A 27,980-nucleotide genomic window follows, 5' to 3' on the forward strand; every position below is an offset into this window, starting at 1 on the left:
TGAAATTTTCAGGGATAGGCTAAAGTATGTCCTGGGAAGGTATTTTGAAGTACCCACCTCCACTCCTTCTCCCTCTAGAGGGCCTGGAAATTTGCCTACATGACAGGTCTATACCTATTGAAATTTTGACAAAACAACATTTTACCTTCATTTTCAGTTACTAGTTGCTTTTTCTCTGCCTTTAGTTCTGAAAATGCAATTCCTGATATTTGAGTAGAATTTTGAGCCACACCAATGTTTTTTCTCATAATTTAGGAAGTGTATTTGCATATCTTTAAAACCTTATAAAATAGAATTGAGAATTAACTAGAATTTTAAAGGTAAAATTCTAGTTAATTGACTTCTTGCTATCTCAGAAAGGGTTTAGGTTAGGAAAATGAAACTTTCAGGGATTAATCTACAGACTTTAGCATGTCCCAGGAAGGTATTTTGAAGCAACTACCTCCACTCCTTCTCCCTCTAGAGGGCCCTGACCTTTGATGACCTTTAAAAATATATGTGTTATTAAAGTGAGACCTTGCACAATAGATTTTCTGCTTAATTGAAGTACAACAAAATTGTTTTCAGCTTCATAACTTTGCTCAATTCTATTTTATAAGGTTTTAAAGATATGCAAATACACTTCCTAAATTATGAGAAAAAACATTGGTGTGGCTCAAAATTCTACTCAAATATCAAGAATTGCATTTTCAGAACTAAAGGCAGAGAAAATGCAACTAGTAACTGAAAATTAAGGTAAAATGTTGTTTTGTCAAAATTGAAATAGGTATATACCTGTCATGTAGGCAAATTTCAGGGCCCTCTAGAGGGAGAAGGAGTGGAGGTGGATACTTTAAAATACCTTCCCAGGACATACTTTAGCCTGTAGACCCATCCCTGAAAGTTTCATTTTCCTAACCTAAACCCTTTCTGAGATAGAAAGAAGTCAATTAAGTAGAATTTTACCCTTTTTTTCCATTTGTTTTTGAGTCAGGAAGGGGATGCTGTAATTAATTTTGCTTCAGGTGCCACCAACCTCAGAAACAGATTCAAGTCCTATGCTATGTACAAAGTTGGCTGATACTTCTTTTAACTTGGGTCACAAATAAGATGGAAAAAGAAAAAATATAAGCTAGCTTAGAGTAAAACCCCCAGTAGACTCATTAGACAGTACATAATCTTAGACAAATGTTTCATCAAAGTAGAGGCTATATTCATAAAGAAAGACCTTGTGTTCCTTGTCTTGGACATGATCTTGATAGTTTAAGATTACCTTACCTTAAATTACCTTAAATCACAGCTTGGAGCGGTATCAGGATTATAAAGATAGATAAACTAGATAACTAGCTAAAAAGATAAACTAGCTAAAACTAGGGGTACTTATTGGCTATGTAATAAACACTATAGAATTTCAATTGTGGATAATGCAAACATGACACAAGAAACTATACCACACAATTAGCTTTGGCTTGATTGGAAAAAAAATTCTAGCTATATCTTATTTAAGTACTTAGTTGGTGGTTTGGTTAGGATAGTATAATATAAGCTATGCTTCACCCTCCACCCCCTCTCTAATGTTTAGATATATAGCCTAAAATTTTTTCTAAACTATTATATTTTCATCATATTTTGTATGATTTCATTGGCATTAATTGAACTTCACTTCCTGAGTGTTTACTATATGACCAATAAGTGACAAACTAGGCTAGTTGGGATTGGCCTGCTAGAAAAAATAGCACCATTTGATTCATTGATCAACACTCTTACCAAATATAACTGTCACTAGGCTGTCATGACAATTCCATGCCCTCTCCCTAGTAGGGCTAGAAAAAGCCCTAAAATAAGTTTTATCCATTGCTTTTTTTAGGTCATCTCATCTCTTTCTTTAACAAATATTTTATGCTTAATCTGACTGGTCTATTGTGATTTTGTTGTTATGAAATGGTAAGGACAGTTGAATAATTGAAGTTCCATCAGCACACCTCATCAGCTATTGCAAATGCAAGAAGTTACTGATCTAAATCTTCATATTGATCTAATTGATCTAAATTTTGGACACACAAACCCTAGGCAACCTTACTGTATTGGAGATGACCCACATGAAGCTCAAAGTGAGGAGAAGGACCCAGGGATTATTGTTGATGACAAACTCTATTACAAAGCTATTGTATGTCCACACCTAAAATTTAGAATGACCCTAGCATCTTCCCTTTGTTAAATGGACATTAAAGCACTTGAGAGTGCCCAAAGGTGAGCAACAAAGCTCATGCCAGCTATGCAAGACAAGCCATATGAAGAACATCTTGTGAATCTCAAACTCTTCACCCCAGTCTATCAAAGGAAGAAAGGAGATGCAATCACTACTTGCAAACTGCTTGAAAACAACCTCTAAGTCAAGTTTTCTCTGCATTCCTTGCAAGTACAACAAGAGGTCATACAAAGAAGCTGCAAGTCCCCTCTTGCCATTGATGTGAGCACCAGCACTTTTTCTCTGTACATGCTATCCCTCACTCAAACAGCCTCTCTGAAGCCACCATCCAGTCCCAAACTATAGATGCATTCAGGAAAGGAGGCTCATCAACACCTTATTTTCTGGACATGTGATTTAAGGTAATAGTAATCAATATTTATGAGACACAAATGACGAACCGCTCCAGTTGTATCTTGAAGGTTTGGCTTCCTGTTCTTTGTCAAGTCTCCTTTTAAAAACTTCAGCTGGTGTTAAAGACACTATCTCCTTGCTTAAACAGTTCCTACCATTGATGACCTTTAACATTTGACGTTGATGATTATTATGATATTTTCTTTTAGTTTGTATATTGCTCCATTTTTATATAATTTATGCAATGTATATTGTAAATTTTATGTAATAGTCACATTTGTGACAATGGAACTCCACCCCCCTCTGGTGATGGTCCTAGATATGATCCTAAACAATACATTTCTTTACTAATTATCATCAAGTGATACATCATGTCTTCTTTGTTAAATTTTGTTTACTACATTCTTGACCCATTAAAACCATTCTGCCATAGGAATTTCAATGGAAATGCCAGATTAAATATTATATAAAATGGCTTGAAAATGTGGATAACCTAAAGGGAACATGATAATCTGATCAATAGATATGTGCTGTACATTATAAGGTAAGGATTTAATTGTTTTAGTGTTTATTTTAGTTGTGTATATATCTTCAGGCTATATCTTGGATCATCAGAGTGGTAGGGTGCATTGTCACAAACATGACTGACATTATAAAATAAGATAAACAATAGAATTGTCCAGTGAACTATTTTTGTGTCTACTGTGTATTCTTTAGAAGAGCTACCCTCATCTGGTGGTATCATAAATTAGATGCCATGTTCTTTACAGGGTCGGTTCAGTATCTATTATCCGTCAAAAGGATACCAAGATGTCTAAATTGGTAAGGGTCACATTTCATAATCATCTGATGAGTTAGTAAGAGCAATTTTATGGTAATTGTGACTCTAAATTGAGTTATTTTGGTCTTTAGTCCTTCAAGATGCTTAAGTCTTTCTAATATATTTTTCTAATATATTTAACAAAGACTATAGTTGGTGTACCAAATTGCATTGTAAGTCCCCTATCACTGAAAAAAGGTATGGACAATCTGAAATTTTCTAAGCAAAGGAAGAAGAAAGTCACAGGATAAAGCTGTCACCTCTCATCTATGTTCAGATATGCTATTAAATGAAGTGTTCTTCCTCAACAACACATAATAGCAAAAACAGTCTAATGTATGTGCAAAGTGTTGAAAAACAGACTTTATTTTTGCCAGAAAAGAGGAACAATTCCCTAAATCTTGTACTTTCTGTTTAATTTTGGTGTTCTAAAAAGAGGGGCAAATACTCTGTCTTTAAATTGATCTTCCTCCCTCTTCTTGTTGGTACCCATAAAACAACTCTAAGATAGAATAAGCCTTTTGTTATTTTGATGATTTTACTCCCAGGTCAATTCACTTTGTCTCTCCATTTGGCCTTTTCTTTTTTCTTTTTTACTATAATATTATGAAAAGAAATAGTATGATTTTCTTAAGATACTTTATTGGATATTCATTCTTATGGCACTTGGAATGTATTAACCAATTGCAAATTCTGTTGGTCTGTTGGTCCTGGTTTTGCTACTTTAGGCACTTCCAGGTAAGCTAGGACGATTAAATTTGGCAGGCGTATCAGGGACCGGAACAGATTAAATTAGAAATAGTCGTTTTCCCGATTTGACCATCTGGGGGGGGGGGGAGTGGGGGGCCTGTTTGGAAAAAGAGAAAAATTGAAGTATTTTTAACTTAAGAAAAGTTGATCAGATCTTAATGAAATTTGATGTTTGGAAGGAGATAATGTATCAAAGCTATTATTTTAAATCCTGACCGGAACTGGTGACATTGGGGGGAGTTGGGTGGGGGAAACCTAGTTGGGGGGGGGGGGTTAATTCTGAAAAATTAGAAAAAATGAGGTATTTTTAACTTATAAATGGGTAATCGGATCTCAATGAAATTTGATATTTAGAAGTATATCGTGTCTTAGAGCTCTCATTTTAAATCCCGACTGGATCTGGCGACATTGGGGGGGGGGGTTGGGAGGGGGAAACCTAAAACTTGGAAAACACTTAGAGTGGAGGGATCGGGATGAAAATTGGTGGGAAAAATAAACACAAGTCTTAGATACATGATTGACATAACCGGAACGGATCCGCTCTCTTTGGGGTTGTTGGGGGGGGGTTAATTCTGAAAAAATAGAAAAAATGAGGTATTTTTAACTTACAAATGGGTGATCGGATCTCAATGAAATTTGATATTTAGAAGGATATCGTGTCTCAAAGCTCTTATTTTAAATCCCGACCGGATCTGGTGACATTGGGGGGGGGAGGAGTTGGGAGGGGGAAACCTAAAACTTCGAAAAAACTTAGAGTGGGGGGATCAGGATGAAACTTGGTGAAAAATAAGCACAAGTCCTAGATACATGATTAACATAACCAGAACGGATCCGCTCTCTTTGGGGTAGTTGGGAGGGGGGGGGGGGTAATTCTGAAAAATTAGAAAAAATGAGGTATTTTTAACTTACGAACAGGCGATTGGATCTCGATGAGATTTGATATTAGAAGGATATTGTGTCTCAAAGCTATTATTCTAAATCCCGACCGGATCTGGTGACATTGGGGGGATTTTGGGGTGGGGGAACCTAAAGTCATGAAAAACGCTTAGATTGGAGGGATCGGGATGAAACTTGGTGGGAAAAATAAGTAGAAGTCTTAGATACGTGATTTACATAATTGGAACGGATCTGCTCTATTGGGGGGGGGGGGGGTAATTCTGAAAAATAAGAAAAAAAACGTATTTTTAACTTACAAAGGAGTAATCGGATCTTCATGAAACTTCATATTTAGAAGGACCTCGGAACCCAGATCTCTTATTTTAAATCTTAACCGGATCAAGCGTAATTGGGGGGGGGGCAGTTGGGGGAACCGGAAATTGTAGAAAATACTTAAAGTGGTGAGATCAGGATGAAACTGGATGGGAAGAATAGAAACCTGTTTCTATCAAAAAATGACGTATTTTTAACTTTCGAAGGAGTGATCGGATCTTCATGAAACTTCATATTTAGAAGGACCTCGTAACTCAGATCTCTTATTATAAATCTCAACCGGATCCAGTGCCATTGGGGGGGGGCAGTTGGGGGGGTGGTGGAAATCTTAGAAAATACTTAAAGCGGAGAGATCAGGATGAAACTGGATGGGAAGAATAAAAACCTGTCTAAGATATGTGACTGAGATAACCGGACGGGATCTGCTCTCTTTGGTGGAGTTGGGGGGGGGGGGGGTAATTTGGAAAAATGAGATATTGGTAACTTACAAAAGGGTGACCAGATCTTAATGAAATTTGATATTTAGAAGGATCTTGTGCTTTAAAGTACTAATTTTAAATTCCGACCAGATCCTGTGAAATTGGGTGGAGTTGGAGGGGGAAACCAGAATTCTTGGAAAACGTAAAAATTGGGGTATTTTTATCTTACAAATAGGTGATCGGATCTTAATGAAATTTGATATTTAGAAGGAACTCATGTCTCAGAGCTCTTATTTCAAATCCCTACCAGATCTTTTGACATTGGGGGAGTTGGAGGGGGAAATCTTGGAAAACACTTGGAGTGGAGGAATCTGGATGAAGTTTGGTGGATAGAATAAGCAAATGTCCTTGATACGTGATTGACAGAATCCTACTGGATTCGCTCTCTTTGGGGGAGTTGGGGGGAGGGGTTCAGTGATTTGGCGAGTTTGGTGCTTCTTGATGTGCTAGGACAATGAAAATTGGTAGGCATGTCAGGGAGCTGCACAATTTGACTTGATAAAGTCGTTTTCCCAGATTCGACCATCTGGGGAGCTAAAGGGAGAGGAAAAACTAGAAAAAAATAGGTATTTATAACTTACGAGTGGGTGATTGGATCTTAATGAATTTTGATATTTAGAAGGACATTGTGACTTAGAGCTCTTATTTTAAATCCTGACCGGCATTAAGCCTCTTTTTTCCTTTTAAATCTATCTATTGATTCATATAATTTTGTTAGAGCTCATAGCAAATGATCGCTTGGCTCTTAGCTCTTCTTGCCTCGTCACAAGTGCCATATGAGCTCTTAGCTCTTGTTATGAGAGATACAGGGGATGGATATTTTTCAAAATTATTTGTGATGGTCAGTTATCCAACTTTTTGTGCATCCAAGCCTATTTTCTTCAGTATTTTGTAAGAAGAAATAGTTGGTTTTTTTGGTGGGGGGATGAGGGGCTGGCTGTTTTCCTTTCTTCTTTCAATGTGCAATGACTTCGTGTGCATACTTGTTTTTATTGCAGTATTGAAAGAAAAAAAAAAAGAATTGGGGAGTGTGAATATCAAGCAATAATCATGGCCAAATGTCTCCTTTGTAGTCATCTGATGCCCAATTCCCCCCAACAAACCTTTATCATTCCTGTATGATTCTTGGTTGTATGCTGCTAATTTTTCATTCACAATAATATACTATTAAGACATAGATTTTACTAGCATTAATTTGAGTCAATCAGAATTTTCAAGGATTTTCTGATTGGCTTACAAATTAGTAAAATCTAAGTATTTGTAAAAGTTCACTGCAAATTGAGTTGAAGCATATATGATAAATATGTATATTTATTTTAGACCACAGAATGGACAGGAAAGAGCAAAACATTCACCTACTGTTGTGTCAGCACGAGGGACAAAAGAACTGGAAATTCTGGACAAAGCCACTATGAGTAAAACTTTTACATTTGACAAGGTTTTTGGGCAGGAGTCAAAGCAGGTATGACGTTTTGATTTATTGACAAATTGTATAAATGCATAAAGATAACAAAGGTGCAAAAGTTATGTTTAGTTTTCACTCTAGATTGCTATTACATAAAAAAAACTAGTTTTTTTAACTGAAAGTAAGGAGCGACATTAAAACTTAAAACGAACAGAAATTACTCCGTATATGAAATGAGTTGTCCCCTCAGCAATCCCTCGCTCTTTACGCTAAAGCTTTTAATTGTATTAAAAAGCAGAATTGTGGCAAAGAGTCAAACTTTAGCGTAAAGAGCGAGGGATTGCGGAGGGGACAACTCATTTCATATATGGAGTAATATCTGTTCGTTTTAAGTTTTAATGTCGCTCCTTACTTTCAGTTAAAAAAACTAGTTTTTTTTAATGTAATTTCTGAACGTTTTTGAATTAATGCATGTTTGATTTTGGCTCTCCACACATAAATTATTAAAATGAAATTTGCATATTATATCCTTTTTTGGCTAAATGGCTTTCTCTTAGTTTTGATCTGACGATTTTGAGAAATAAGGGATGGGAAAGGAGGCCTAGTTGCCATGCAATTTTTCGGTTACATAAAAAGACAACTATAAATTTTTATTTTTAACGAATTTTTCTATTAGTAAAAAATATACTTAACTTAAGAATTATCTTACGTAACAAACTTTCTATTCTTTAATTTTTATTATGTATATGAGAGGGTTTGTACCCTCGTTAATACCTCGTTCTTTACACTAAATCGTAAGTTTTGTCCCAATTCTTTAAGAATGACCCCTGAATCAGAAAGGCCGTAGAATAAATAGTTGAAATTGCTAAAAATACTATAGCATAAAGAGCGAGGTATTTATCTCCTCGTAAATACCTCGCTCTTTATGCTAAAGTATTTTTAGAACCCCTCATATGCATAACAATCTCTGTTCGTTTTAAGTTTCAATGCTACTCTTTACTTTCAATTGAAAAAAAACTTTTCTATGTTTATTTTTTCATTGTTTTTTTATAGTAATTTTAGAAAATCCTGCGCCCTTTTCATTGAATTTCTGTTCCCCCATGACATATTTCTCCATGGAAAGATCCTCCCACATAGCCCCTCCCCTCAACCCCACCCCAAAAACCAAAAAAAAAACCCCTGAAACCGACTGTACACTTCCCAATAACCATTATTATATGTAAACACTGGTCGAAGTTTGTAACTTGCAGCCCCTCCCCCAGGGATTTTGGGGGAGTAAGTCATTCCCAAAGACATAGTTATTATGGTTTTTGACTATGCGGAACAAAATGGCTCAAAATTTTCTCAAAATTTCAAAATTTTGGTGTGTTGACTTTGGAGAAACAATTAGCGTGGGAGGGGGCCTAGGTTCCCTCCAATTTTTTGGTCACTTAAAAAGGGCAGTAGAACTTTTTATTTCCGTTAGAATGAGCCCTCTTGCGACTTTTTAGGACCACTTGGTCGATACGATGACTCCTGGGGAAAAGAAAAAAAAAACAAACAAACAAATAAACACGCACCCGTGATTTGTCTTCTGGCAAAAAATACGAAATTCCACATTTTTGTAGATAGGAGCTTGAAAATTTTACTACAGGGTTCTCTGATACGCCGAATGCCATGGTGTGATTTTCGTTAAGATTCTGTGACTTTTAGGGGGTGTTTCCCCGTATTTTCTAAAATAAGGCAAATTTTCTCAGGCTCGTAACTTTTGATGACAAAGACTAAATTTGATGAAACTTACATATTTAAAATCAGCATGAAAATCTGATTTTTTTGATGTATATTTAAGCGATTATTTTAGAGTTTCGTTTACTGTTGGGCCGGGTCGCTCCTTACTACAGTTCGTTACCATGAACTGTTTGAAAAGAAAATAATTCGGTATTTCGGGGCTTCTGATATTATTACTCCTTTGCGGAAGTTAGGCTCAAAATTGGAAAAGGATTATATTTTTTCTCTGGGCCTCTTCCACCTCTTAGTTCGTTTATTTTCCCGTTAGTTTTCACCAGTTTTCGCTTTATAGTTGTGTTATCTCTTAGCAGTTCTTTCGTTAGTTGAGTTATGGTTGTGGTATATATGTTTTATCGCTCGTATTGTTGTGTTATTTTCAAATTATACTCCATAATAGAGAGGCTCCGAACACCCAGCATTGTATATTAAGCTCCGAATTGTTTCATTGACTTTGGAGAAACAATTAGCGTGGGAGGGGGCCTAGGTTCCCTCCAATTTTGTTGGTCACTTAAAAAGGGCACTAGAACTTTTCATTTCCATTAGAATGAGCCCTCTTGCGACATTCTAGGACCACTTGGTCGATACGATGACCCCTGGGGAAAAGAAGAAGAAAAAAAAAAACAAAAACAAAACAAATAAACACGCACCCGTGATTTGTCTTCTGGCAAAAAATACAAAATTCCACATTTTTGTGGATAGGAGCTTGAAACTTCTACAGTAGGGTTCTCTGATACGCTGAATCTGATGGTGTCATTTTCGTTAAGATCCTACGACTTTTAGGGGGTGTTTCCCCCTATTTTCCTAAATAAGGCAAATTTTCTCAGGCTCGTAACTTTTGATGGGTAAGACTAAACTTGATGAAACTTACATATTTAAAATCAGCATTAAAATGCGATTCTTTTGATGTAGCTATTGATATCAAAATTCAATTTTTTAGAGTTTTGGTTACTATTGAGCCGGATCGCTCCTTACTACAGTTCGTTACCACGAACTGTTTGATATAAGTGTATTATGATACAGACATCCCTCTTTTCAAGTCTATACGAACTTATTTTTTATATTAACCCTTTCAGGGCAGATGGCTCTGTCTGGCACCATGCTTGTTTTTTTTTTTTCATCAACCAATTGTATTACCAGTTGAGCCCATAGAAGTCACAACCAAGAAGTCAAGAAACTTTTTATTAACTTATATTCTTATTAGACATTTATTTTAATATTGGTAGTTTGTTGTAAAATCTTTATGCTTTATATAATCACCCTTCTGGGAGTGATGTTGGTCTAGCTCCTAATTATGTCAAAGGTAAGAGATTTTTCAGTCTGATTTCTGTAATTATGAGTAGTCTTTGGAATTCCATGATATGTTTTTCTCCACCTCTAACATTAGTTTTTGATGCTCTTTCCAAATCACGGGTCCATGCAGCACTATCTGGCAAAACTACAAAAATCAAGCAGTTGTTTTTTGCATGTTAAAACCTATTCCTTTTGCTACTCTTTGAGTAAAATCTTTGTCTTTATGTCTTTTCTTCCTGTCTTTCTTTTGTTTCTTTATTTCTAATTATATAGAAATCGATATATTAGCCAAAATTATTTTAGCCAATTTGAGGAAATTGGCAGCCTCCAACAAACTGCCTATGCAAACTGCCAAACATATAAAATGTGACTATTTATCAGAGTTGTCAAAAAAACATCTAAAAATTCTTCGAGATTATAGTCATTGTGTAGACAAGTAAATTTCCTCATTAAAGGTTCCATTAAAACAATAAAACCCATACAAGCTATGCAAATGGGGTTGTGAACAGATAAAGGTACTGTTGGAAGCTGTAGGATTGAAATATCTTCTGATTTTGTACCAAGCCATGCTGAGCATATCCCCCAATATTGGTACTACAAGCCCTATTAGTTCAAATGATCTTCTGTTGCTATTGCTCGGCTACTGCTCAGCTGTGGATGGATAGGTGTATTCCTACACTGCCAACTCTGCACACTAACAAACTGATAGGATTTAACTTGAAAGATAAAACGCTCCTAAACCCTAGTGGTCAAGAGTCACATGATTGGTGGTTGAATAGTGTTCACATGCATAGCAATAAAGCAGATTGACAGCAATAAAACAGGTTCCATGTTCTGCCATCTTAGGCTAGAATTCACGTAATTAACATGTGCAAGCAGTGCTAGGAATTTTCAAAGATAAAAATTGTTGTTTCAAGGTCCTTTGTGACGACAATAGGTGTATACGTAGAGTAGACTCATTAAGTTTGCTCCCAGAACTAAGTAGGATTTACTTCAAGATGGGAAAATTGTATGTGTAGAGTTTCTTCTATATTGTACTGCTTTACATTGGGAAAGCCCACTATACCAGTGAGTGTGCAAGCAGGCCTTGTCTAATGGACTAACCATTGATGCTCAAAGCTGCAAAACATGGTTGGCACATTTTTAGTTGCTAGTTTATCTCTTTTTTTTTTGTAAAAACTGGCATTGTTAATCTATGGAAAGTGTCATTGTAGCTAGGATATTACTATCAGTGCATATATAGAGCAACCAAAATTGGTTATAAACATTGGAACTCTTTTAGATCTTCCTTGACAGTGGTTTTAACTAAGGAGGGGGATGTTCCCAAAAAGTAGATCAAAAGAGATCCTATAGGAACATCAGGAAAGATTCCACCCTTAATTCGCACTTTTGTCTTCTTTAATCTTCCCTTGCCTGGAAAATCCTTTGGCCTCCCTTCCCCACAATAATCAGACCTGCTGTGAAACCATCAAGTAGATGGAAAATACAGGCAGGTATACCAAGTTTAACACAAATTGTAAAGTCTACTGCACAGCAGTGGAATGTGTTAAGAATAAATTACTGTAATAAGAAGTGTTTAGGAATATCCTACCAAGGAACATGAGACCAAAGATACATGTTGCTGAAAAATAGGGGAAACCTCGTAGAAATTTTTTTTAATTATTTTGGAGAGCCAAAACGTTTAGAAAGACTGGATATAATAGCATGCAAAGCTTACAGCATCCTATAACTTTGTACTTATGATGTCCATAAAGAGAGCCTGAAAAATTTTACTGGTGGGGAGGAATAAGTGACATATCTTGGAGATGTGTGATGTAAAAGAGACATATTTTTTAACTAATAACATACAACGAAACCTTTCCCAACTGGATATATGTTTTGGTAAAAATGGTAAAAATTTGACGTAAAAAGTGTCACTTTTTACCAAAGTAGTGTTTTTTCTCTCTAGAAAAAAACTCTAGTTTTGGGATCTCAAGATGGATACATTTTAGCTAAAAATGATACATTTTTGGATGTTTAGAGGACACATTCATGGGGAAAAAATTTGACAACCCTGTGGCTGATCTTTTACTCTCTTTTTTTTCCAGAAAAGCATCATGTTTTGTCCAAATGTTAGAAATTGTTGCACTTTCTGATCTTCTAGGGTAAAAGAATTTGAAGTTCTCTCTTCTTGGTACCCTTAATACCCCTCACTGTCATGCCCCTTAATACCCCTCACCATTATTAGAAAATTGTGCTGACACTTGGCTCTTGTTGTTATATGGTAATATTTTTATGTAGCTGATGTATACCAATTATGGTTCGCTGCAGGTGTTCATTTGCTAAGATTTGCTTTATGAAGTGTTTTTATTTGCTGTTTCTTTTACCTTTCAGTTCAAACAAGACCGTATCCAAGATTTTTGTTTGGGGGGGGGTGCATAAAAATGTGTTTTTGCACATTTTTATTATGTTTTTGCGAGTTGAACAAGTGTTTTTTTGGGGGGAGGGTCAAACCCCCTAACCTCTTCATTGGATACAGTCGTGAGCTCAAACATCAAAATTATTCATGCAATGATAAATGCAATGATGGAATTTCAAAAACTGTAAGCTTTAAATAAATCCGAGTTGTGTCAATCTTATTGATTCTAAATGGCCCCTCTATTCAATTTTATTTCTTGAAATAAATCATACCATACCATATTTTTATCATCAGTTTTGCTAGTCTAAGTATAATTGTTAGTTGCATTATTTGAGCCAAATTCTTTGGTTATCTATATTGAATATGATGTAAAGATTGGACTCTTGAGAGAAAATATATACAAAAGTGGCCTAAAATGTCTCCACTGAAACCTCCACCTTTCCCTTAATTAGGATCTGCAAGTAGACAGTGTGTTTCTATGCTTTGTTTTAAGTTCTTACAAATATTCTTTTGACAGGTTGATGTCTACAAGTCAGTTGTTTCTCCAATGATTGAAGAAGTGCTAGCAGGATACAATTGCACTGTCTTTGCTTATGGTCAAACAGGCACTGGAAAAACCTTCACGATGGAAGGAGAAAGGAATGAACACGCCAACAATTTATCTTGGGAGAACGTGAGTAGCCTTTCTCCTTGTCAGTTATAGACTTAGACAGTATACACAGTGACTGGCAGCTCAATGGAAATATTAGGGCGATACGTATTGTAGGAGGCCTCAGGGCTGGGTAGTTGGGATGGGTGTATTGAATTGATAATATGAAAAAAAACTTCGTTTTCTTAAAGAGTTAAAGAGGCTGCGTCCCAAACCCCCAGCTTTTAAAGACTCTTTTGTACAGGTTTTTTGTTTTTTTGCTAACCCCCCGCTCTTGGCTTCGGAAAGACCCTCTTTTAATTAACAAAAAATTGAAATGAATGAATAATGGAATAACTTCGAAAAATGTTAAACACAAAAGGACAGGAGAACCATTGCGCCGAAACTAGTAATTAGTAACAATGAAGTCCCCCCACAAAAAAAACCTGTACAAAAGAGTCTTTAAAAGCTGGGGGTTTGGGGGGCGGCAGCCCCCCAACTGCCTCTTCTAATTCCTGTACGTTTTAAGGTTTGACTTTGGGACGCAGCCTCTTTAACTCTTTAAGAAAACGAAGTTTTTTTCATATTATTTCTGTACGTTTTTGCTCATAAGAAGCTAATATTCTGTTATCTCTCAAATGATAAGCTGTCCAGGTGTTATCAAAATTTTTTTGATGTTGTGAAAAAAACCGCCCGTAAGGGACTTGAACCCTTGACCCAGAGGATTAAAAGTGCCACGCTCTACCGACAGAGCTAATCACTTGCATGTGTGTAAATATAACTTCTCAATAACTTTTAAAAATTTCAAATTAACATGGGCTCTTATGGAGAGAAATGTGTTAATTAAGTAGCTAATGCGTGGTTTCTGGAAAACAGGGAAGGAGTTATCGGATCGAGCTGAAATTTCGCGGATAAGCTCCTGGGGCTTTCGCGGATCAGCCCGATCGGACAACGTTAAAAGGGGGGTGGGGTTGGGGGTCGAAACTTTCGGGGGGTTAAGATTTTCCTACGAAACTTTCAAGGGCACTTACTCGGAGAATTCCGCATCGAATGAGTCTTCGTACACCCAGATCCGATGTCGGATGTGACCTGTAGGCGTCGAGAAAAAAAAAGAAAATGAATTTTAAGTGGCTATGCGTGGTTTCTGGAAAACAGGGAAGGAGTTATCGGATCGAGCTGAAATTTCGCGGATAAGCTCCTGGGCCCTAGGGGACCTTAACTTGTGAATTTCAGCCCGATCGGACAATGTTAAAGGGGGGTTGGGGTTGACGGGTCGAAACTTTTGGCCAGATTTTCCCCATGAAGGAAAATTTGGAGGGGGATGAAATTTTGCAGGTTTCTTAGTTGGAGCTCGGGCTACGAAATGCATCCCTCCCCATCCCTCTGCGACCACTGGAACCGAAGATCGCTTAACATTGTCGTGTGTCGCCTCTTTATAGAGGCACGAGTGTGCCTCCTTGAACACGGAAAATTGTGATTATGCCTTAATTTGTAACTTGCTTTTGGACAAATTGTTATGGGTTGGAGGTTGAGGTCAGATTATGTCTATTGCTAGATTCGTATTCAGTGTTTTACTTTGTAGTTGCTCAACTGTAAATGCTAATAATGCTAGTACCTCGTCTTTGTTTTTGGCTGAGAAAAAAAGAAATAAAGGCAGCTAATGTTGTAAAGTCCATTCCTCAATTTCAAAATTATGAATCACTTCTTGTGGGAATTATTGAAGCTATGCCAAGTATTTTAAAAATATTCAGCATTTAAGCTGACCACCTCTTTTTTAAACCCATTAGCTTTAAGATAGAGAAAATGATTAGAGAGGTCACTCAAGTTTGTCCTTTAGAAGATAAAAACAACCAGTGCCATCTAGTATTGCTCAGAAATTTGCAAAAGACTGAATAAAGTTATTAGTAATGTTTTATTTTCATATTTTTTTTCTGTTGTTTGTATTGGGCTAAAGATAGAAGAACCAAATTTTGCTAAAAGGTAGGACGTTTTTATTAGCTTATATTTATTTGAGCTATGTTTATTATTGAGCCTTCCTCCAGACTCAGAGCCCAGATGTAAAGGGTTCGAGTCCTGGTGTCAATGTTTATTTGGTTTGAAACGAGTGTCGTGATTCTGTAAGATCAGCCAAAGTCGACTCAACTGCAAATGGGTACCTGGAGAAATCTAGGTGAAAAACATGAGTTACTTTTGATGATTTCCCCCCAATCACGCATTGCACTCCCGACTGCATTGAATCATGAGGTTGGTACCTGAGTAACGTAGACCATTGATCAAAATACTAAAACTTTTTCTTTTATAGAAGTAAGTTATATGTAATTGAAGTCAGCCTGCTCTCTGCATGCTACTCTAACCATTAATTTCTATTTGGTAGTCAATAAAAAAAGCACTAGCAAAAAGCTTTATAATTAATAGTGACTTAAGATTGGATCTAAATAAACCAAGGCCTTTAATTGAAATCCCAATTTTAATGAATAAACGTTATCTTGAATATTTCCTATTCTGCTGGACAAGTGTGAGTTTTCAATTAAAGCAGCGAATTTTAAGTAGAAAACTAGCCTATACTAGTATATATGAAGCAGACTGTGTTAGAGTAGCAAAATTTCCTCTTTTATCAGTTTCTCTTCTATCTTTCTTCATTTTCTTTCTTTTTTTCTTTGCATAAAACTTATAAATGGTGCAAGGAGATATTTGCGACAAATTGCGTTTTAATCCTCAAGAAATGCTAGCTGGGAATAAAAAGCAAATCTTTTATTGACGTTTTTTTTTGTAAATATCTCAAATTCTCCTCAAGTGCCTTTGAACTTATCTGGACAGAAAAGATCCCCGGGATACAAATATGATCACTATTATTTCTTTTAGAATCCTGCAGAAGTACATTTCTGTATTGACTTGAAATTTGGTAAATAGATAATGTATTACGATAGCTTATATCATCATTATTATTTCTACTTTTTGTGAAATTCCTAATTATTTCCTTTTATGAAGTAAATATAAAAATGTATTGTTATTCACATATATACTGTGACGCAACATGTACCACTGAAAAAAATAAAAAACAACATATACTGTATACACCCATACAGTTGCGTAGTGGGGAGGGGGCAGCTGCCCGCCCTCAATAATTTGGGGAAAAGTTAATATACACTCCATGCCCATCGACTCTCCAGATGTGGGCCCGTCTTGTCTCCCCCCCCCCAATAAAATTGCTGGAGCTACGCCCCTGTAGATTGCGCCATCCCCCCCTGTAGATACGCCATATAGATTTTGTAATATCTTTTTAATTAAGGTCTTCAGGTTTTTTTCGAAATTCCCATAAATTTGTTTTTGCAATAAATTGTAGCAAAAAGATTAGCCAAAGCAACAGTTACCATTCCTGAATCATAGGCAGCGCAATGGTGCTGCCTAGGTTGAGAACGATGTGGGTACAATATATTATTTATTTATTTTTTTTATTTTTTTGGTATTTTGTTTGTTTATTTTAGACCAGGGTAGTTGGTATCGAAGGAGTTGTCGTATAAACTTAAAAAAAGCTCATTCGATTGAAAATTGAGAGGTCTAGTACCTTTTTTAATAATCGAAGGTGATTGGAGGGCAACCCCCTCCCCACACCCAGCAATTTTTAGATGGCCATTTGTTGTTGTAGAAACTTTGAAAAGGTTCATTCGATTGGATCGAAAGGTTAGTGCCCTTTTTAATAGCCAAAAGTGACCGGAGGGAAACAACACCCCCCCCCCGGGCTCATCATTTCCCCAAATACATCCAATCAATATTTTTAGATAGCTACTTTGTTCAATATAGTTGAAAGGCCTGGAAATTATGTTTTTGAGAATGACACCCCCCTCCCCACAGCCCTTTGTTGTGGTGTTGTAAGTTATCCCCAAGGGCATATAAGGTTTTAATGGAAAGGGTGGTTGTATAAACTTTGGAGGGGGCTCATTGGATTGGAAATCAGAAGTTCTAGTGCCCTTTTTAAGAGTCAAAGTGATTGGACAGCAGCCCCCACCCCACGTCATATTTTCCCCAAATTCATCCTATAGAAATTCTGATATATCCATTTGTTCAAAAAAAGTCCAAAGATCACATAACGAGGCCTTTAGGGTTGACACAAACCCTCAGAGTCTTGGGGTAAGGGTTGTAAGTTATGCCCCTGGGGCACATAAGGTACTTATGGAAGGGATCGTCACTTGAAATTTAAAAGAGGCTTATTTGATTGAAAATGTACAGTTCTAGTTTTCTTTTACGAGTCAAACGGGTATGAGAGCAACTAACCTGCCCCCTACCTGACATCCTTTTTTCTTGAAACAAATTCAATTGAAATTGTGAGATGGCCATTTTGTTACCTATTGTCCGAAAATCATACGCCAATCTCTGTAGGGTGAACACAACCCCCCTGAGCCCATGGACAAGAGTTATAAGTTATGCCCTGGGGCATATAAGGTTCTTATGGAAAGTATGATTGCATTAACTTAGGATCGAATGGAGCTTATTTGATTGGAAGTAAGAAGTTTTAGTGCCCTTTTTATGACTCAAAAGTGAATGAAGGGCAATCAGACCTCCCCTCTCCCAAGCGTATCATTTCCCAAAACACATCCAATTGAAATTTTAAGAGAGCTGTTTTATTCAGCATTGTTGAAAAGTCTGTCAATTATGTTTTAGGCTGTAAGTTAGGCAAATCGCTCATTGTTTACACATTGTATATGTAATTGAGAAATGTATGCTTGTTTGAATTTTACTTTACAAGCAGACGAAGGGAATTCAGGTGTCTTTCAGAGATTGTTGAGGCGAATGTTGGACTAAATTTAAACACGTTATATGTGTACGGATTGTCTAAAGGGCGCAACTCAGGAATAACTGAGTGAGTACATTAGTTTGGAAAATCCAGAAAATGATAAGAGAGATGATCAAAACAGCAATATTTGGATGCTACCAATACTACAACCACCACCACTACTACTGCCACTCTAATCCATTCACAATATTGAAGCGAAATTTGAACTAAATCAAAAGACGCTAAGTGCAAGCATATTGTCAAAAAAGCGTATCTGAAGAATTAATGTGGGTATTAAGTTGGAATTTTTAGAGAATGCTTAAAGGGGAAGATCAATCTGACCAAAAGACAATATATGCACTTTCGTGCTATAACTACTGGAACTGCTAAATTTACTACTACTACTTCTATTGCAACTACTTGTAAGGCTAAGAGCATTGAGATGAAATATCCAAGAAGTATATGACCATACAGGTTAACAAAGAACATACTAGCAATGTTCTACTGACCAATAGGCACTATGATAATGTTACTGCTGCTACTATTACCGTCGCTATTGCTATTAACATTATTAATAGTAATATCAATACTACTACTGTGACTACTATTACAAAGATACCTAAGGGTGGGTATGAAGATGCAATTTTCAAGGAATTTTGAGGGGGGAATGTGAACTCAATCACAATCAGTCTTATTTGAGAGTTCGCTTGGTAAACACCTTATTTTGGATATAACCTATTAATACAGTGAGCTCAAGCTGGTCTGATTTCCCTATAGACATTTATTGAAACATCATTCATAATCGGATTATTTTCATTTGTTGGCTAATTGATAGTTTTGGTATTTGAGTGCAAATTCCCTTGGGACTTAGTGATTTATTAAGCAAAGAGATTTTCGTACAAGGACTTAAGAACTTGAATATATTTCAATGACATATTATCTGCAATAGCCATGTCGGAGAAATTAGTTTGGAATGCGATTTTGAACTTTTTAAATCGTGCTCGAAAAGCTGGAAATAAGAGTGACGAGATAAGCCGTAAAGCATGCGAGTTTTTTACAAAGGACGATATAATCAAGGCTAAGGAGATACTGTGGTCTTCTGCTCACTACACCAATAGAGTGTCAATTAAAAAAAGTGCCGAAGACAATATTAACAAAATGTTAAAGGTACTTGAACTTTGTGAGCAACGTAACGTTGAGCTGCCAGTCTTTGTGATAGTTGAACCTGACGAAGTCCCTATCTGTCCTGGTGAGATAGCTGTGGTAATCACCAGAAAAGTTACAGAAGTTTGTAATAAGCTAGACAATTTCATGAATAAGGACCCTCCCGCCCCCTCGATTGTTCCTACAGTTACTGAAACAAAGCCCTCATATGCAGTGGTACTCAAGAATTTGCCCTCTGACCTCACGAAGTCGGATTTGAGGAAAGACTTTTTGCAAAAAATGTGTGGCAGAGAGTGCTCTAAAATTGTCGAAGTTCAGCCCAGAAAAGATAATTGGCGAGTTGTTACAGCTAGCAAGGCTGATGCAGAAACTCTTGTCGGGGTCTTTCAGAACGGTGATAAATCTCTTTCTGCAACAATCAGGAGCCCCTCTCACCTCGGTATTGCTCGATTTGTCCCCAGCAATATAAATGACGATGAACTTCGCGCACTGATTCCTAAATGTGTCAGTTCAAGACAGATTGGCAACACCCACTCGTTTCGATTGAAATTTGAAACCAAAGTTGATCTTATGAATGCCATAAAAAATCCCCCAGTCATAGATTGTGAGAGGGTCAAAGTGGCTGAGTATCTGTCCCTCCCGGTAAGATGTTTCAAGTGTCAAGCTTACGGACATATATCCAGTAGCTGCAAAAATGAAGCTATTTGCGCAGTCTGCGGTGATCATGGTCATTCAAGCTCCAAAACATCTCCTTGTCAAAGGCCCAAGAAGTGTGCATTGTGCAAATCACAGGATCATCCCTGTTACAGCTTCAAATGTCCAGTCGCCCAAGGACTTTTAAGTAAAGTTAAGTCAGCATAATGGCTCGAGCCTTAAGTCTCTTTTCATGGAATATCAATGGCAAAGTGGTTGACAAAGGCCTAGTCCTCTCTGAACTTTTAAGTACAAATGAAATAATTTTTCTGCAAGAACATTTTTTGTCTCATGAAAGGAAAAATTTACTCAGCATTTCACAGAATTCTTATCTCTTATTTCACCCAGCGAAAATGAATAAGAGCCGTGGCCGACCTTCAGGCGGATTAGCTATTATTTCACAATTTCCCGTCAATCTGCTTGAGTCGAATGACCATTTCATTGCTGCCGAATTTTCGGACCTAATCTGTATAAACGTTTACCTGCCAACTAATTACTGCTCTTCGCAATCAGAGAATAAATTCATAAATGCTTGCAAAAAACTAGCGAGTTTTGTGAAGGGAGTTTCAAAGCATCCAAATGCTCGAGTTTTGATTGCAGGAGACTTTAATTGTGACTTAACAGACAGTTCATCGCCAAGAACCGAACTCCTTCTGAATTCCCTCCCCCCTTCCTACTCAGTTGCTGACAAAACAGAATCTTTCACGTTTATTGGTGTCCTGTCAGCGACTTCTAACCTTGATCATTTTATTACATCTTTCCCCTGTGAAACTGTCGAGGTAATTTGTGATGGCTTTTATTCGGATCACCTTCCAATAAAGTTGAAAATAAATGCTTCATTTCATGCCCCTAAACAGCCAGATAAAAAGTGGTTTTATATAAAAGACTGGAAAGAAGTTAACCGCGAGATGTTTCGTTTTGAATGTGACAGAATATTAAATAAAATAAAGGCGCCCTTTCATTTGTTGTGCACGCGCTCTGGCCTTAGTGAAAAAGAAATAGCCATCGGACTTACCACCTATCTAGCTGAAATTAACCCTGCATTAAAGTGTGCTGAAGCTTCAGCTGTCCCGTGCAAGTGTATTAGGAAAGGCTCTCAAGTTAAGGGTTGGTCAAAAAACCCTTCCCTTATTTCTGCGTGCGAGTCTTCTAAAATTTGGCTGAATATTTGGAGGGATTGCGGCAGGCCTAAGTCTGGGACTATAAATGGTCTGCGGCTACGTTCTAAACGTTTTTTTGCTAAAGTGTTAAGAAAACATAAGGTTGATCTTATTGAGAAAAACGCTCATAAAATTGCAGAGAACCCTTCGAAGCTCTGGAAAAAATTTGAACGCCCTTGTGAACACATTAGTGCAAATAATATTCCTGAGCCTGAGTGGATAAATTATTATAAGCATGAGTTTTCTTCTCCCGATCCTGCTCTTGAGTCAAAATTTGAAAAAGAATTAAGTGCTTGTCTGAAGAAACACGAACCCTCGACATTTATTATTAAGCCAAGTGATGTATCGTTTTATTGTCAAAAACTAAAGAAAAGAAATTCTGCGGGAGTTGATGGAATTACTGCCAGACATTTTGATTATGCAAGTGCTCTTCTTTTTAATCATTTATCTCTACTTTTTCAAATGTCTATTGAAAACGGAGTTGTTCCTTATCAATTTACAGTTGGTCAAATAACCCCTATCCCGAAAAAAGGCAAATAGGATTTTACTTCATGTGATTCGTTCCGACCTATAACAGTTTCTTGTATTATTTTTAAATTGTTTGAGTCAGTTATTTTGGATGAAATTGTTTCTAAATGTTATGTCCCACCCCACCAGTTTCGTTACCAAAAAGGTATTAGCCGGGAGCATGCCCTTTTTGCTTTAATGAATGTTCTTGCTGATGCAGAAAGAACTAGATCCCATATTATCCTTTGTGTTTTAGATGTTGCTCGTGCTTTCGACTCTTGTATTTTTTTCCCAAGTTTTATTTGAAGCGTATAAAAGAGGGGTAAATTTTTGTATAGTGAAGTGCCTTCTGTATATGTGCCATCACCTTAAGGCGAAGTTAAAGGGGGGATCTTCCCTTTTTAATATTTTGAAAGGAGGCCGTCAAGGTGGCCTTACCTCACCTTCTTTATTTAATAACTCTGTTTTAAATGCCCAAAATTCTGTTAATTTTAGTTATATTCACCGTGGATTTAACCTGTCTTTAATAACTTTTGCGGATGACGTTTTGAATCTAAGCCGTACTTTTAGTGGATGTGAAAACGTGTTTAATCAGCTTTATAATGAATATAAAAATATTGGGCTTTCTTTCAATGTTGATAAAACTGCTGTTGTAGCTTTCAATTTTAAAGAGACAAATGACCCTATTTTTTTATCTTTAGCTAATGTTCATGTCCCCCTTTCTCAAAAATTAGTTTACCTTTGAATGCCTATTGGAAAAAATATGAAAGAAACTGTGAATTTATCCCTTGAACTTTTGAAGAAAAAACTGAGAATTGCTTATGCTTCAATTGCATCTAATATTAAACATATTGATAAATTAAATCTTGCGAAAATTTATAATAGCCTAGTTGTACCTCATCTCCTTTCTCTTTGTCCGGTTTGGTAGTTTTTTAGTGAATCTCAGAAACTATCTGTTCGTAGAGTATATTTTCGTTATGCTAAATTCCTTCTCAGTTACCCTCCTTGGACTAGAAATAGTTACTTAGTGAACAAATTCCGCCTAGTTTCTCCTACATCTATTATTGATAAAAGGCTTCATGATTTTCGTTCTTCTATGTCGATAGTGTCTCACCCATGGTCAGCATTACTTATTTAATTGTTTGATTGTGTTGATTTGTATTTATTTGTACCTTTTTTTTTCTCTTATTACTCCATCTTAAGGGCGTTCCGCCCTCTTTTTGTAGATGGGTTATAAATAAATTGAATTGAATATACCGTCTGTATGCATGTTGTCAAAAGGGTGTAATAACAAAGAAAATATTTGCATCCTAATGCTACTGCTTCTATTCATACTACTGCTACTGTTACTATTATTGCTGCTTCTGTTCTTTTTGTGCCACTAAGGCTTAGGCTACTAAAATTAATTTTACTGCTACTACTACTACTACTGCTATTGAAATTAAGCATGTTAAGTAGAAAAATTTGGGATACATAGAAACTGTATGGAACTAATTTGAAGCACACTGTGTCCACACAGGTTGTCAAGCAGACGCATCAAAAATGCTTCAGAAACGGTTGATGGTACTTTAAGCTGAAACTTTCAGCGTGTGTTGAAGATGATGTTGAAGAAACCAAAGGTGCTATACGCATACTGCTACCAATGTTGCTACAACTATTGCTACTGCGCAAGCTAAGGGTATTAAGGTGAAGCTTTTAAAGAATATGTAGACGAATGTTGAACTAAATCAAACAAGCTGTGAGCATGTGGACTTTCAAAAAGATAGCTAAGCAAAATCTGAAGAGCAACTCACATTATTAATTTTGACCTTTAAGAGTAAGTTGTGAGGGATCTTGAACTTGTAACTAATGTTGCTAAGGGCATTAAGATGAAACTTTTAGGGAGCGTTTAGGGGGAGTTTCAATTAAATGAAAAGACTGAATGTATGTAGGTTTTCAAAAGATTATATAAGCAATATCATAGGCAGCACTGCTCTATAATTGCTAGAAATATCAGTGAAACTTGTAAAGGAGCTCATTGGATTCAAAACTAAAAATTCTAGTGCCCTTTTTAAGAGTAAAAAGAGATTAGAGGGCAAGAAGCACTTCTCTCAAGCCCATTCATTTTCCAAACACATTCAGTAAAAATTTTAGCACAACCATTTTGTTCAACATGGTAGAATGGTCCAGAAACTATGCATTTAGGGATATTGAACGTGTCAGGGATATTGAAAATGTCGAGAACAACTTGGGGTATTAAGGTGAAACTTTTGGGGCTACTACTATTACTACTTCTGTTGTTACAATATAAGTAAGTTAAAAGAGTGTAAGTGTATCCAGGTTGTCAAAGAACATATATAGAATCTTTTGGAAATGATTTAAGTTTTATTTTTCAGGCCAGCTTGCCAGCTTGCCAATAATCTTCCAAGCTTAAACCTACCACAAATCACTATCAATAAACAAATCAAGCTCAAAACGGACAAAAATTACAATAAATAGCTCAGTCAAACTCAAAACGAGCAAAAATTAATTCCCAAAATTAAATAATCCCCTTGCCTTCTCAAGACCAGAACATAATTAAGAGCTTTGCTGAAAACAAACCTTACCTTACCTTAGATCTTAGTTCCTCCTGTGCCACCAGAGGAGGAATAAGTATCAGTATGTGCAAATTAAACTGACAATCCATGGTCTTTTTATCTTTTTTTTGGAAATAGTGTTCTAAATTAATCACATTCAAATGACGACTCATCCTCATTTGACAATTTTTTCAAAACGTATTTAAAATTTTCGGTTACTATGGTCTGGAGTCTCTTCTTTAATTGGTTCCGTCTGACGCTGCAACTATAGTGATCTTCCTTTTTTTTCGTATTAGTAGATTCAATCTGTCAATTAAAATTTCGTTAAAATATTTACTCTGTCAAACGCTGCTAAAAGACCATAGATTTATTTCGTGAATGAATGTAAGATAGTATAAAAGAAGTATTGGAATAAAAGAGCATGTATAATAAATAAAATATACAATAAATAAATAAAATATACATATTAAAAAATAATTTATATATATATATATAAAATAAAAAAATAAAAAGTAGACCCTTTTTTTTATTTAAAAATAAAAAACAAATTATAAAAAATACATATAAAAAAAAATAAAAATATACAATAAATAAAATAAATAAAAGTATACAAAATAAAAGAAGCATGAGAAGGCAAAGAGCTACCCTGCATCTAAAGGAATGCACCATTAAAAGCTGCACCGTTTAAGTTAAAGCTGCACCATTTTTCGATACAATGGTGGCAATCAACGAGTTAAGATAATAAGCTCTAAGCAAGTGGTTTTTTCTGCCTCAAGTTCTGGATAACACCTGAGGAAGAAAGCTTAGAAAATATTTCATTCTTTTCTCAGGCACTGGAGTTGAAGTGTGCTTTAAGCTGGTTTGGCAAAATTCATTTCCAGTTTTTTCGTGCTCAACCCAGTGGAAGTATACATCGTTTTCATTTACGAGTTTCAATGGTGTTGGACAGTAGTTCTTCAAAGCTAAAACGCACCAGAATAGCATGGTTGAAAGGGGCTCTGAAAGCTCCGAATACGGTTGTTCAAAATCTGCACAACCCGTGTTCAACTCTGTATTTGATATGGAGGGGCCTGAAAATGGGGCTTTTGTTTGTAGAAAAAGGGTAAGGAGCCTGTAAAAATGCATAGTGTAATTGTTCATTGAATGAGGCCTTTTTTCCATTTTCATTGAGAATAATTAAGTAAACGAGAAGTCAGGGGCTGACTTTGCCCCTGAAGTCAGGGCAAATTTGGACCCAATCTCCCGACATCCGAAACTTCCTTGAATTTCTTGGCACTTTCTAACCCAGCTATCTAGTTTTTATTTTGAACAGAAAGAATGTTAAATTTAGGAATAGCGGGGTCTATGCAATAAAAATTTGAGGCGGGTTTTCTCAATTTGACAGAATGCACAGCTAAGTGCACAGCTGAGCTGGTCTAGAGGGTAAGTGATACAATCCAGCAGTTTCCAAATATTTTTTAGGCAGTTCCAAATAGAGTCATTCTTATCGTATATCCTTTGAAACGTATGCCCTTTGAGGTTGCATCTACTGATCAAATTATCTTGTCAGATTTTTTTGCGACTACCTTTAGGACAGAATGTCTTTGGGGAGTTGAAGAACGAATTGTTAGTTCATGAAGCCATTACGCAGGAGGCCTATTCCATTTAGGTCTATTCCTTGGTACTGCGTAAGAGAGTACATTCCTAGTTTGTACTATGCTGCAAAAAATGAATGGAGCTAAATTGAGGTCATTCGAAACATCAGTTCTAGGCTGAAGAACAGACGTCCTAAGATTCTAGATTTTAAATATAATTAATTAAATACGGTAAATTGCTTTTAACAGATTTTCACCCAACCTCGATTTGAAACTTGAAAATGAATTCTATTTACAAACCAGGATTGGTAGGTTTGGCTTGGCACCAGGAAATCCGTTCTCAAGTCACATGCCAGCTGCAATTTTTCAAGCAAACTGTCTTTAACTACCGAGAGAATCCTTCTCTTGAAAGCACTGAAATATCATTTCACTTATTATATTTATTTATATTCATTTATCATATGTCCTTTGATTTTGTGCATGATGGTACACGGAAGGTATTTTATTATCTATTTATGTACTATCTATTATTTATTTGCTATTATCTCCATTTTGTTTGTTCTAGGATCCGCTTTGTGGTATAATTCCGCGTGCGCTTTCACAACTGTTTGATGAACTTCGAAGACAAGAGCTTGAATTTACAGTGAGAGTCTCATTTATTGAGCTTTACAACGAGGAGCTTTTTGATTTGCTATCAGCTGAAAGTGATTTGTCCAAACTCCGGTAAGTGTTTCTTTTGGAAGCCATGGGCTGCCCAGACGCAGCCTTCTTTGTAGTGTCTGCGCGCGAACAATAAGCTGCCGGACATGGTGCTTTTCTTGTTGAATCTTAAACTTTTAAAACGTGGCTGCTCAAAACGGAAAGTTGGTTGGTCATACTGTCATTAAGCATGCTGAGGAAAATAGGACGAGCTTAAGCACTAAAACTCAATGCAAAGTGGTTTAGGATCAGCTTCTTTTTTCTTTTATTTTTTATATTTTCAAAAAGAAAACCTTTAAGAAATGCATTGAGTTTGGATTTTTAGAAATATTTGTGTTATTTAAATATTGATTTATGAATAATTGAATAATAAACAGTACGAATTCAGAGTTCAAGGTGAAAACATCTATCTAGATTGAGTTTATTAAATTAAAATAAGTAATGCAATTTGCGCATTGTTTACCTATAGTACATGTTATTGAGAAAAGGTATGAATGTTTGACCTCCCCAAAATACGTAGGGCATTAAGATGAGTCTTTCAGGGAATGTTGAGAAGAGTGTTGAAATAAATCAAAACATGTTATGTGTATATGTTGTCAAAAGGGTGTAATTCAGGAATAACTTAGTATTTTAATTTGGAATCAGGAGATGATAAGGAAGATGATCAATTGACCAAAAAGGCAATACTTGCACGCTACTGCTACTGAAATTACTGCTGCTTCTGCTGCTACCACAAGTACTATTACTGCTATCACTACTATCACTAGAACTACAACTTCTGTAGCGAGTACTACTAAGGCTGAGTATATTGAAAAAATATCTATGGAAACGCTGAGGGGAAAGTTGTACTAAATCAAAACGTACTGTGTGTATACAGATTGCTGATCGGGCGTATCTGCAATATTTTTGGAATGGTTTATCATATCAAGAGGAAACTTCAGGGGCATCGTGAGTGGGATGTTCAGTTGACCAAAAGGCAAAATTTACTTGTTACTACTGCTATTAATACTGCTGCTACTACTGTTACTAGTAATAATTATACATTTACTGCTACTACTGTTGCTACTACTAGCACTACTACTATGACAATAGTACAATTAAGGCACACGTATGAAGGTGAAAATTTGACAGAACATTGAGGGGAATTTGAACTAAATCAAAACACACTATGCGCATGCAGATTGTCAAAAGGGTGTATCTCAGGAATTGATTTGGGTATTAAGCTGAAACTTTCGTAGAATACTTAAAGGGAAAGATCAATTGACAAAAAGATAATATATGCATGTCACTACTAACACTAATACCACTGCTACTTTTCCTTATGCTACTACTGCTACTAAACTATTCCGACTACTACTTCAATTGCAACAAATTGTAAGGCTTAGAGTATCAAGGTTAAAAGGGCGTCAAAAAGGATGTCAAAAGTGCACATAGAAATTATTTTTGAAACGGCTTAGCGTGTCAAGGTGAAACTTCCGGGGCAGCGTAAAAGCGATGTCAACTGACCAAAAGGTAATATACATATGCTAC

At 36.3% G+C, this 27,980-nt stretch overlaps 1 protein-coding gene across 2 annotated transcripts in view; it reads left to right on the forward strand.

The window, feature by feature from the left end:
• LOC136025257 (kinesin-like protein KIF11) overlaps positions 1–27,980 on the forward strand; it is an 86,584-nt gene that overhangs the window by 33,163 nt on the left and 25,441 nt on the right. For both annotated transcript variants that reach the window (XM_065701105.1, XM_065701106.1), the window contains exons 3-5: positions 7,160–7,301; positions 13,217–13,372; positions 26,317–26,474. In XM_065701105.1, coding sequence (XP_065557177.1) covers positions 7,251–7,301; positions 13,217–13,372; positions 26,317–26,474 — 365 coding nt within the window. In that variant the 5' untranslated portion in view covers positions 7,160–7,250. The remainder of the gene's footprint in view (positions 1–7,159; positions 7,302–13,216; positions 13,373–26,316; positions 26,475–27,980) is intronic.

Source organism: Artemia franciscana, chromosome 3, assembly GCF_032884065.1.
Source record: "Artemia franciscana chromosome 3, ASM3288406v1, whole genome shotgun sequence".
Lineage (NCBI taxonomy): Eukaryota > Metazoa > Arthropoda > Branchiopoda > Anostraca > Artemiidae > Artemia > Artemia franciscana.